This window comes from Camponotus vicinus, unplaced genomic scaffold (genome assembly GCF_025532165.1).
Source record: "Camponotus vicinus isolate PSW18456_S1 unplaced genomic scaffold, iyCamVici1.0 SCAF_1, whole genome shotgun sequence".
Taxonomy (NCBI): Eukaryota; Metazoa; Arthropoda; class Insecta; order Hymenoptera; family Formicidae; genus Camponotus; species Camponotus vicinus.
This window is the reverse complement of record NW_028141945.1, coordinates 8,813,394-8,826,869: the sequence shown is the minus strand read 5'-3', so window position 1 is coordinate 8,826,869 and position 13,476 is coordinate 8,813,394. Positions and strand designations below refer to the sequence as shown.

Sequence of the window (13,476 nt, the reverse complement as noted above, 5' to 3'; positions counted from 1 at the left end):
ACACTCATCCCAAAAAAATTCTAAGCTAACTTACATGTATTTCTGATTTTAAAGTGAAATTAAGTGAATTAATTTAATTTTTTTCGGTTAGAGCCTCCCCTCCCCCGCTCACGTCTCTTTCCTTTATAATAAAGTAAAACTTTATACAATATATTAGTTTGGAACTTTCCATACAAAAGAAAGAGTCTGAAATTAATGAATTCGATATATTTACATATTTAAACCTCTAAATAAAAATTTAATAATAAGTAACTTAATCTGAATAAGTGAATACTTAACAATAATAAGAGTCTTTTGAAAGTTATCGAGAATTATTGGTTAGGTTATTGGAACTACATTCGCTTTTGTAAAAATACTATTCAAAATGTCTCAAAGTCATAATCTCAGGAGGCAAAAAAGGAGCCCTTCAAAGCGTACATTACTTACCCTCTATGAATCCTCTCTCTAATATTATACGCCAAAACAAAAAAAACGATCTATGCTGCGTAAATTAACCTAAACACTCGCGATTGTTTATACTATCGGAGAAAGAATGTTGTTTATACGAAGCGTGAACATAGCAACGCACGAGGAAGGGCGCAAGTTTGAAATGGATAGACGCGGCGCCGAGTGGTGGCGCGGCGCGACGCGCGCGCATGCGCGGCCGAAGCTTCACGAGGAGCGCGGCGGTCTCGCTCGTTCGCAGTACCGCGGCGACCCTCGAGATAGAAGCATCGTGTATCTTGGCGCTGTCACCCGGCAAAAGGGGGATTTGCGCCGCCGTGTGGACGAGCCGGTCGAGGCCGCGTATAGTTGTGTGAAACGTGAGAACCTCTCCCCGGGATCGTCCGTGACCAAATTCGTGCGCGTGTCGACGAGAGCGTCGTCGTTGTCGTCGTCGCGACGCTTCCTCGCGAGGAAGGCGGTAGGAAATCTCGCGCGAATTCGGCGAACACGATCGGTCAGGAGAAGACAGCTTCTGTCACGTCCTGAACTTGCCGTTTTTCACCTCCTCCCCCGCCACCTCCTTTCCCGCGCGCCGCGACTCGTAACACGATCCGCGATGTCTCTGTGTGATACGTACGTGTGAAAAGTGTTTTTTCGCGAGTACTTTTGCATCTTCGGCTTGGAATCCGAGAAGAAAACTGCAGACGGAAGGTGGGCACGAGACTTGATTGAAGGTGTGACGGATCGTCGACAAGGTAAGAGAGTTTGCATTTTTCGAAGTACGTGACGTCAATTTCTCGATTTTACTCCGATTTTATTCCGATGTGTTTACCTCTACAAAGATGCTCGCGAATAGACGAGAGCTTGGTCAATATATCATGTTAAATCTTGACGGTTTTGAATTTAATCCGCAAGGGATTGAATTGCGATTTTCGCGAGACTCGAGAAATTGATCGCAAGGTTTTTCCGTGCCATATACATACATATACACACTCGTACACATACGCCATATTTATTACGAAGAAACGCGTATAAAACACAAAGCACGTCTCTTTTATCGAGCTATATTTTTCAAGCTCAATTTTGATAGTTTGTAAAAGAGCACTTTCGCAAAGAACGCTTTCGAAAATATCATAGAGAGAATATTAAATTTATTATCGAATAATAAACATATTTTTCGGAGATTTAAGAGGCGATAAATATATTTAGTTTCCTAAGGAATACACCACGGTGGGAGTGATTGCGAGCAGAAATGATTTGCGCAGGTGGAGGTAATTTGTTTCGGAAAACATTTAAGCGAGTGTCGTTATCTCTCTCTTTTTTCCGCCAAAGCTCGAGTCCTTTGAGCGGCTACTCGTTCAATGTGGAACTAAATAGAAGATTGAAGGTATCCTTTTTACGTGAAATTGAGATCCATGCGCCGATGAGTCGCCAACGATTTCCGTAAAACGTGTATACAATTTTTTCCGTTCTCTATCAAGCTCATTGATAGATATTGCGCGAATTTCGCTTTATTTCATTCGTTATTTGATTTATCGTGATCGTGAAAACGTTCGATTTTTTTACAATTTAAAATAGCTCGAGATAAATACATTTATTTATAATTATTTTTAATTGTGACTCTAAATAAATATCAAGTCGCGTCGCATATAAATTTTTATTTTATTTATTCCATTTATTTATTTATTCCGAGTATGCTTAATAATACAAAAGAATAAATTTTTAATGTTATGGTATTTCGAATGATTTTTTTTGACAATCATTCTTATTATATTTCTAAATAAATATTTCATTTCAAACAGGAACTGTAATATAAATTTTTATTTTGTTTATATTTATTCCGAGCACGTGTTTAATGGTACAAAAGTATAAATGTTGAATACATTTCATGGCGTTTCTTCTTTCGGCTCGTTAACTGGTTATGATATTTGATATCTCTCGAGATAAGTAATGCTATTTATTGCATGATTATCCGATTTATATGATCATTTTAAGAAATCTTCAACTTCTCTTTCTACAATTCAATATAGTAAATATATTTATTCATAATTGACAATTTTTTTTATTACAATTATAGGTAAATGTTTTAATTTTATAAAACTGTACATAAATTTTTATTTTATATATATTTTGAGTATGTGCACTCAATGGCACAAAAGAACAGATTTCCAATAGATGTTACGATGTATCGTTTTATGACTTATTAGCTGATGATGATACCTGCTGTCCGACGAGAGCTCCATTATTGTGTAACCCGAGTTGTATCCGCGCGAGTTAAGGTTATTATTACGCAGTAACTATTACGTATTCGCGCGATGCACAGCTCAGATTTTAGCGAGGGGGATTCCATTAACTACGATTTGGATCCTGAATCCGAGCTCGCTCCGGCTCTAAATCTGGTTCCGTCTCAGATTCCTCGATGTATGGGAGTATTAATTTTCCGAAGCTAATTATCCGTAACGTGGATTTGTGTATGAAGACGTAATTTCACGTTCACACATAGGAAACACTATGTTTACGATGCTCCGGCGATTCTCGTTAAAATGATAAGGAATAAAATCGATTGATTTTTTACGAAATAATCGGAATATAAGGTCGATATACAGGGTGTCAGGGCAATCTCTTCCCAAAAAAAGCTCTTCTAGTTTACCTCGATATTAAATATCTAGTAAAATATTCATTTTTCAGTTATCTTACCTTAATACTTTTATGTATGTACAAAATAATAAGAGGAATCAATTGGTGTGTGTAAAGAAAACACATAATTGTTTCGAAAAAAAATATGTAATTGTTAATTGCAAATTACATATTTTTTCTTCGAGACAATTATATGTTTTCTTTACACCGATTGATTCCTCTCATTATTTTGTACATAAGTATTAAGGTAAGATAATCGAAGAATGAATATTTTACTAGATATTTTATGGTTTATGTAAAATTAAGAGATTATTTCAAGCCTCATAACTCGAAAAGTACTCGATGAAAAAATACTTTATTATAGTGTTTTGAAAAGCTCTCGAGGTAAGCTACAAGAGCGTTTTTTTGGGAAGAGATTGCCCTGACACCCTGTAAATATACATAAAAATAATGCTATCGTGATTGCATCAAAGATTATGAAAAATAAAATCGATTGGTTTTACAAAATATAATCGGAATATTCCTATAAATATACATAAAAATAAAACAAAGTTATCATGATTGCATCAAAATTAAAAATAATTTCACTTTCAAATTTCTTCTCGAGGAATCTCGCCTTAGGAGAGATAATCTTTGCCATCTGTTTCATATTAAGATTTATCGGGGAAACGTTACGCGCATCGTTCTTCAAATTCATGCAAACCCCTTCCTCTCGGACAAGATTCCCCGGGCTTTTCGTTATTTACGTGCCAACAAATAATCAGATTTGCGACAACTTGTTGCTTACCGGAAAGCGCGGAAAGGCGAAGTTCGAAGACACCGGGGCGAAGGATCGCGCTAATAGACCGACGAGAGATAGAGGATGAGAGAAAGAGGGAAAGAGAGGAATCAGCTCCCGCGGCCATTAAATTAATCAACCGCTCGACCTCAGGAAAACACGGACCCCGGGTCTGAAGTTCGCGTCATCCGCGGTCGTTCGTACAGCGCCGTCGCAATTTTCCCTCGATCGTCGTCGCTCCCACTTTCCCAGCGACAGTGACGACGAAATAAGGTCACCGGGGTTGAAAAATGAACAATGCAGATCCTCCATATGTCGCGAGAGAAAGAGAGAGAGAGAGAACGGGTACCTGTTTGCGCGCGAAGGGGATCATAACTCGCGACTCGCGTGAGTTATTTCACCTTCTTTCCCTCTCTAATGAAACATAATGAAATGTAAAAGCAAAAAAAGGCTTTCAGTTACCCAACTGCTACTGCCGCTGCTACTCCGAGAGTGCGGCGACTTGCACCACCGCGGTTAAATAATATTTCCTCCCTCTGCTCTCTCTCTCTCTTCTTCATCCCTCCTCTCTCCTCATGTCGGTCGCAAGAACATTCCGCGGAACTCTATTCCGGATACGCCTCCCCCGAGATGCTCCGACTCGACCCGACTCTCTCTCAAGAGCGTACTATAATTATGGATTTTTACGCAACGCGTTACTGACGCGAGCCGCGAATTGAGGTCTCCTGCGAAGTGTTTGCCACGGATATTTTCTCGCGTAAAAATATAATTGAGTTTCCGAGGAAAAATTTAACTTGGATCACTACCACTCCACTTCTACGTTGATACATCGTAGAGAAAAATAGAGCGAGAGTACGCGTATCTCTTTTTTTGCATGAGGTGAAAGGATTATAAAATTTTGAGTAGATAGTTTTCTCGCGTTGGGAAAAAATTAATCTAAAAATTTCTTTTCTCTCATAATTTTCGTTGATTTTTCAGTAGTTTTATAATGCATAGATCGCAAATTATATTTATTCTACTAGGAACTTGGGGACCGAGAATTTTTTTAATGAAAGATTAAATGCAAATTATTTTAACAAAAAATGAAATCATGATTTTTTAGTATTTTACAGATACGTAATAATAATAGTGAAATAAATCCGTTGTATATAATTACGGTAAGTAGTAAAAACTAATATTTAAGAGACGTAGTAGATGAATTCTCAAATAAATTGAAACGTATTGCTTTCGAATTCTGTTTCTTACAATCGTATAGCGTCGTGATCAATACTGAATCGGAAACATGGAAAGTTTCCGTAGTTATCTCGCTGTACCGGGGCGTAAAGAAGTATTTAACGGCGGATTCGCAAAGTTTGTAAAGTTTAGCGCAAGGGATATAAATATTTTTCGTGTGCTTTTCATTAACTGTTCGGTTTACATTTTAGCCTCTCGTCAGAAAGGCTAGCTACAAAAAACAGGACGTTTATCTTAAAAGCTGAAATTTGTATTTACTGAAAGAGCATCCAAGTTTTAACGCCGTAATTAATATTTTCAAACAATCTTCTCTCTCTGCCTGAAAATGCTTATAATACAGCAGAAATATTTATATACATTTCATCCAAGATAATCATATTCAATTTCTTAAATAAAAATTAATACAAAATTTGATGAAAAAGATCAGTCATATAAAATTTTATTATCAATTTAATTTTGTTATCAAAATCAAGCACATCTCTATATCTTATTATATATTGCATTTTTATCTGTCTATGAAAAATTGTGTACTAGTGACAATGACGAATTCTATTCGAGATAGAAATATTCTGTTAAATATTAAATAGCCGCATGATGGGTCACCAATCATTTCGAAATCCATTGGAACGATTCCAGCGACGTGATTTTTCTTGAAGCCGAGTGGTCAGCCGGAAAAAAAACGGGGGTCGGAAGCGCCGTGAAATTTCGACGACTCGCGATGACACGATTGGTTGACCAAGTCGGGGCTTATCGGAAACGATTCGAATGCGATTTGAATTTTGAATGCGCGGATCTGCATATGTAAACATGAAGCCCTCGAGATACGATCGCGTAGTCGTGCAACGTCAATTGTGTCGCCGCTCGCATCCGGCAAAAGGGACAGCCGATCGCTTCCGAGATCTTTGATCGATAGATTTACACGGATTTTCAAATACGACGAAATTTATGCGTTTCGCAAATATATATATATATATATGCGAGTAGCATATATATTTACGTCCCTGCCTTTATGACAAGACATTTTTCCCCGACGAGTCCGCGGGTGAGATGATAATTGGAAGACGTTCCCTTCTTTCTCCCTCGAGTAATGGATTCACTTAGAAAAAAAATCGGCACATTCTTAAGCGCAACGAATAGAGGGTTAGGGGGAGGAGGGAACGGGAGGGGGGGTGTAATGGCACGGACATCCCACCGAACATCGCCTTTTACGCGGCACTTTATTCGTCCGTGTGGTAATATCGCGTTATCCTTTTGATTGCGTCCATGTAAAAGAACCCTAGGACCCCTACCGAGCTCTCTCGGGCGGCCCCTGAATTATTCAGCAGTTACGCGAGGGAAAAGCGCGTCGTCTTCTCTCTTCCATCGACATGCCTTCGGATCAATTTTGTTTACCGCATCGAAACCAGGTTACCACAGCAAAGTTATATTTGACAATATAATTTTCAAGCTCTTTCAAAGTACTATCCTGAATTATGCGTGCCTCTTTCATCGTACGCTCATACGTCATTAATTATTGTAATTGAAATCGGGAGACTTCCAGGAGAAAAGTTGCTTTTTTCGTGATGAATTATTCGAGAAACTTAAAATCGAATTTTACTTTCGGCAAGAATTTTGAAAAAGGAATAAAAATGTTAAAATTCTATGAAAGTAAAATATGCACTGTGATTTAATTAAACGATAGAGTTTCGTTCCGCGAAGAAATTTCTCGTGAAGAGAAAAAATTTACAATTAAATAATAAAAAAAATACTTTCAAAAAATATTATTTTTTATTTATATGTATATATTCTTGCTCGCATTCAGGCACTATAATAATTCGATTATGCAAGATGCAGACAATGGCATTTCGCTTATAATTCTAGAGACGAAGTTATTCTCCCCGAGACTCTTATAACAGATGATTGTACGGTCGCAATGACATGATGAATTGTTGCCCCGTTTCATTTTATTTTAGTCCACCGATAAGAGATAAGCTTTATATTTTCCCGACGGTATCGTGTAGTAGTAACGGTAGAAATTACTATCCGAAGTAGCTGCATCTAGTAGTAGGTCGTTTCGCAGCTTTATCTTCCCTTGACGTTTCCTTATACGGAGCACTTTAAAAGTTTCGCGTTCCTCTTAATATTTCGTTGGCGCGCACAAACACACACACACACATAAACCTATCCTCACTCACACATACGCCTGGAAAATCGTCTGGTGTGACGCGCGCGCGTGTCGAATTCCATCGCGCGGTCGCGTTTCGGAATGAGCGACCCAAGTATGCAACACGTGCACATATACGTGCGTGCATACGTAGGGCGGATGTTAACACGTGTCGCATACCGCGCACCACGACTGGGCTAATAGCGCTCGGCACGACGGCGATTTTATTTTTTATCCTTCCCTACTTGTGCGGATGTCACCGCAGGATGTCTCGTGGCACGTGGCACCGGTGGTCGATGCTCTCGCTGCTCCTGCTGGCCACGCGATTCCTCTCCGTCCACGGACAATGCGGATCGTACGTCCAGGACCGGCAGGAGAAGCAGGACAAGCAGGACAAGCTGGCGCTATACAAGGTTACCCTGAGGACCTACTGGTCGAGGGCGCGATTCCCACGACATTATCCGGAGTGGAAGCCCCCAGCGCAGTTCGGCAAACTGATCGGTGAGTTTTAATTGTGTGTGTCGAATGAGTTCGATTAATTGTGCATGAAACAGGACTTGATAATTTTAACCCTAAGAATGGTACTCTCTCTGTAAAGGGTGCATATATACGTTATTCTAAGCGATTTAATTTTTCAAGTTTATTTTCTAATTTTATTTTATTGAATTTTATGTTACCGAAAGATATATATTATTATATATAATATATATATTATATATAATATATATATTATATATATTATATATATTATATATATATTATTATATATATTATTTCATTTATCTTTGAAAATGCTTTCAAAAACTTTGCATATTATATATTCAATTTTTTAAAAATTAAAAAAAAAAGCACGAGTACCATTTTAGGATAAATGCTGCAGTAATAATTGTCGTAGAAATATTTGATGGATAGATTTAAAATGATTTAAATGATGTAACTCGCACGTATGAAAAGAGAATCACAAACAGTTTTACACATTAAGAGCTATTTTTCTACAGTAATGAAATTTAATTTAAAGGCTAATATATCATTTGCAACGCATTTGGATCTGACGCGTATGAAGATTGAAATGTAAAATATCCACGTTGGAAATACTTCTCTCTTTACGTACACAGGATATTAAATACGGTTTTAATCAAACGCGACGTCATGCAAAATTAGATTAAATTGTTCCTGGAACGATTCGAATCTCATTTATCGAGGATGCCGAGATGAAAGAGCTGAGATCTGCTAGATTTTTTTCTAATTATTTCGAGTCTACACGATTCGCGAGTAACACGATCATTCATAAAAGAGCAGCGTCGCGTTAATTAATGAGATCTCTCTCGCGAGAGCTGTCTACCGGCTTATCGACTCTCTCGACGACGATCTCTCATGCGTCACCGCCGAAACTTTAATTCGATCAAATTCCCGCAGATTACCGCGCGATTCCGATCACGACGAATACTTATTTCTCCCGGACGATTTCGGGCAACATCAGCCTTATTCTACGGGTTTATTTTGCTCGCGACCTCCTTTCTCGGTCTTTCGACCTGAAAAGCGCAAAGATGGGCGGGGATCAGACAATAATTGGAGAAGTTGGGAATTATCGCATTACGCTACTGGCGTTTGCAGTCGTTTGACATGAATGTGAGATGTCTTCGCACGGATGCCTCCAAAGTGATGACAGAGCGCGTATACATGGAGTGTCTCTCGAAAAGGACCGATCTTTCCATTATGTGTAGATGAATTTTTCGGGATATATAATCGTTATTTAAATCTTTCTATCAATCGAGATTGCAACACGCGGACATTAAATGATAACTTTTGATTACAAGTTCACTGCAATCTTGATTAAAGATCTGGATCTTATTGTCGCTCCCTGGGACACCCTGTATATAAGCACGAGCAGGTGTCGTAAGTCTTCGTCGGTCTATAAATCCCTCCCAACCCCGCTTGCCATCAGTTAGTCTCCATAGTTTCGCGCTTTCGCTTGGTGTTTGTGGTCGCGACCCTTCGTTCTCGCTTCGTCTCTCATTCTCTTTCCCCTCTGCTTTCCACAACGCCCAGCACCAGCCCCTTTCCGTAGTATAGCAAAGTCGAATAAATTCCATTGGACCTGATCCGGCCGTTTTGCTGAATGTACGAGCGAATGTTCCGCGAGAAACCTCAAATTCGAATTAGAAAGCCGCGTGTGCGCCGCCGAAATTCAATTTCCAGACTTTAGCATAGTCGAGAGATCCCGCCCGATGGCACTATACGAAAGGCCGTGTTTTCCTTTTTCGCTGGATCCAGTCTCGTAGGGGTAACTCGCGATTCGAAATTACTTTCTGAAATATTTCGCTCGAATATGATTGAAAAGTAATGACGATTTTATCTTTATAAATTGTGTCTATATGAATTGGATGTAAGGAAAACTTTTACTCAATAATAATTGACGAATAATATATTTGTTTATGGTTCAATTAGGGAGAGTAACTTTTTTAATTCAAAATTCTACACAATTATTTTTCTTCGTTTAATAAATAGTGTTGAATTTTTCAAATATACATGTTTCCATAATTTATTTTCGCAATCAAAAAATTCGTCCGAGTTTGCCTCGGTCATAAGTTTTAACAGTCACGTTGCGATTTATCCTGGAAAATAAATTTTGCGAAAAGTTTACGTATAATTAGGGAAAAAAGAAGAGACACGACGCGTGAGAAAACGGAAAAATGCACAGGTTAGTCCGGAAAGAGGATCGAAGGATGGTCAGATGAAGAATGGGAGACGAGAGGAGGGTTGAGTTTTCTCGTGTAATACGATGGAGGCGGGGGGCGGGGGGGGGGAGAAGAAGGGCCACGTGAAGTGGGCTCGAAACCGAACAGAGCGGAACAAAAGCAGCGACAAAACGTAATCGAAAATCCTTTACGCCGTTCCGGGGAGAAATCGGGAAGGACGAGGCACGACGCGGGGGTGATACCGAGGCAGAGGAGACAGAGGGTAGTAGTAGGTTTCTCTCCGCATTCCGCAGGACCTCTCTGTGGATATATCCTGCGTGCACACAGTCGAGCGAACACGTTCGATCGTTAACGGCCGACTAATGGAATGGAATTCGCATCTCTTCGTCCTCTCGTCGTATATACACCCTCCGTCGTTTCCGAGGTACCTTCAGCCATGCGTCCGAATCGTAAAACTGTTGCCCGCGCACTGTCGTTGTTTTCCTTTCATGGCTCCGGATATGGTCGATTTAATTCGAGTCTTTCTCCTTTTTTCCCCTTTCCGCTTTCTGTTGTTTCTCCTCTCGATCCGTATTTTTTTTCTTCTGTTCAGTCTTCAATTTATCCTCTTTGTCTTGCGTTCTTGAACTCTGGATTTAAACGGAGATCGCAATCATTATTCGATAACGCTTTTTTACGCATAGTCAAATCTAGATACAGAACATGTATTTTTCTGTTTTATACATATAAAGATAAAATCTTTTAGATAGAAATACAGGGAAAGTTTTCAGTTGATATTACATGAACGTTAACAAAATTATAATTTAAAGTTTATTTATTTCCGAGAATGAAATGACAATAATGTCTAATTAACAAGAAAAATTGATACAATAAAATAGATATTTTCTCTGTCGATGGGCAGTCTTTATAATTAGTAATATTATGTACAGTAAGAAATAATACGCATGATATCTTCACGAGAAAAATGGCGCATTTTAAGGAAAGTAGCCTTTAACTGAAACGAGAATCAAATATAAACACACTGAAACCATCCATAACTGAACCAGGTCGGAATAAATGCTCATTTTACTCGGTTATGAGCCCCTTGCACGTATCCAAAGAACAAAGGGCCGCGTGCGCGTATCTGCAAAGCAAACACGATAATAATAGCGTCGCTAATGCACGGTAGACACTACGCTAATGGCGAACAAATATCTTCTTCAGAGGTAGAACGAATTATATCAAATAACAAGGCAAATCTTGTAAACGTCTTTGCGCGATGTGCAGGAATGGAAAATATTTTCTGACAGACATAAAATGCAATCTGCGTGGAATTTAATTAGGAATCGCGAATTTAATTTCATGCTTAAAAATATGCTTGATCTCTTACACTTTGCTGAAACATTAAAGAGAAAAAAAAGAACGGAAAGAAATACTTGAACGTATCGTGATTTTTTATAATAACACCTTTTAATAGCATCAAATGTGCCTATTTTTTATTCACAAGAATATATATAAAGCAATCGCGTTACATACACTGTCAATATATTGACGTAGTAATCGTTCCATTGTTAAATTATTCTTTTGATAAAAAGTGTCGATATTCAGATTTTTATCTTATACACGTGGGATTATTATGGCAATATGCTTTTTTGAATACGTTCACCGCGTTCTTCGGCGACGATGATACACATCGAAAGTTCGGGCTACTCGAGGGAAAAGAGGGATCGCATCCGAAGCCATCGGCAAGTTGAAAAGCACTCCGACGTATGCGAAAGTTTCCCTATTCCCGCTATGCTAATAGACCCCATAACAGCGGCGAGAAAGAACGCTTTTTCCCCATCACTGACAGTTCGTAGACCTGATGTGACGAAGCGCGGGATAAATGTCGTTTAAAGGTATCGTGTGTACTATTTTGCGGACATGTTTTGAATTGCACGTATATATTTACGCGTGTACTCACAATTCATCCTTGAGTCTCTCGATGTAGAGTCTTTTTGGGTGTCGAGTGTTCTGTTTCTCGTAGCGTGAATCATCCAGCGCGTCTAAGGCGGCCCAAAAATATCTTTAGTGAGCGCAAGCTTGCGATGTCAACGTGCGTGAGGATAGATTCACTATAAATGATCGTTAATCCTTGTGAATAATCGCCTTCATTTGTAATCATTCAACATCTAAAATGTTATAGTATTATATTTCTATTTTTAAGAGAAACAGAGAAAAACACACTGAGAAAAAATCTGGTTGCATTAATTAGAAATCTGATAGATTCAATCATTATGTCTGTTGGAAAATGGACGAATCAGAATTCCTTTAGGAATTACCAGATGAGTATGATTAATTTCTTCCTGTTAAATTTACCAAATTTTCTTCTTAATAATATTAAATTTACAAAAAAATGGCATCACTGTGTCCATTTAATTAATATAACAAGAAGTTTTATAGATTCAACTAGAAAATACTAACCAAATCTTTATAGTAAATTTTATTAAACATTCTAGTTATAAAAAATTCTGCTTAGTTTAACCAAAATGCCTTCTGTCAGATACGTCTTGTTGGTACAATCAAATGATTTTTCTCAGTGCATGTATAAATTTTATATATTTTTATATTACTATTTCAAAACTAACAGATATTAATAAAATACGAAAATTCTGTTATATTATTTTATATTAGAAATCATTTAATAATGTAATAATTTATATTGAGACTAAAATTACTCCATTAACGAAAAGAGTGACATTTCGTCAAGCGCTCGCGTAGTTACACGCAACTTTTCTGTTGGGTAAGGTTTGATCACGCGAACGCGGTTACCGAGCGTAAGAGGGTGTTTAATATAACTTGATGCTCGACGTACACAATATACTGTAGATTTCTCAGCGAAAGAGCGAGAGAGAGAGTTTCCCGCGTTTAGACACCGCCGACAGACCGTCTTGGAACTTCGCCGGAGGTAAAGCAGACTCTGGAACGGGGCCACGCGTACACCATACAACGCGAAGCGAGGTCGGAGAGGGAACGGAGGGATAAAGTTGCCGTGAATGATGCCCCGTGCATAAAACTTGCGCGCGCGTTCACGCAAAGTACGCTAATTTCGCGAGAACTTTTCAAAATATATACGTTCGCATGTGTCTGCCTCGGGAACATTTTCTTTTCTTCGTTGGATTTTATTCTCGCTTACACAAGATCCTCTCGACTCTCGGTGACGTCGCAAGCCAAGTAAAAGACTTAAAATAATTTTAAAAAAGCTTGAAAATTATGTATATTTTATCTCTCTGAGAATTGGGATTAAAAAGACAGTCCAAAATTTTATATAAAGTGCAAAATACTCCGCTTTTTAGGGACGTTTAAAATTCACCGCTTTTTTAAGAAATATATTTCTAGTAATAGAATATCACAGAGAGATGACACACCATCAAAATCCGACTTTGACCATTGAAAATCATGGAAAACGTTTACGCGAGTTTCCTTCTCTGCGAATGAGTCAAGGGCCGCTTCTAATTATTCCACTCTCGAGACACCCGCATCATGTGCCCGCGATGCTCTCATTATCTTTTTTTTTATTTATTTATAGAGCTACGGCTCTT

The 13,476-nt window shown here is 38.5% G+C and overlaps 1 protein-coding gene across 1 annotated transcript in view; it reads left to right on the top strand.

The window, feature by feature from the left end:
* The first annotated feature begins 696 nt into the window (after positions 1-696).
* The window catches only part of LOC145972318 (spondin-1), a 202,351-nt gene continuing 189,571 nt past the window's right edge, over positions 697-13,476 (top strand). Inside the window, exons 1-2 of the mRNA XM_083100835.1 lie at positions 697-1,181; positions 7,483-7,718. Coding sequence (XP_082956961.1) covers positions 7,484-7,718 — 235 coding nt within the window. The 5' untranslated portion in view covers positions 697-1,181; position 7,483. The remainder of the gene's footprint in view (positions 1,182-7,482; positions 7,719-13,476) is intronic.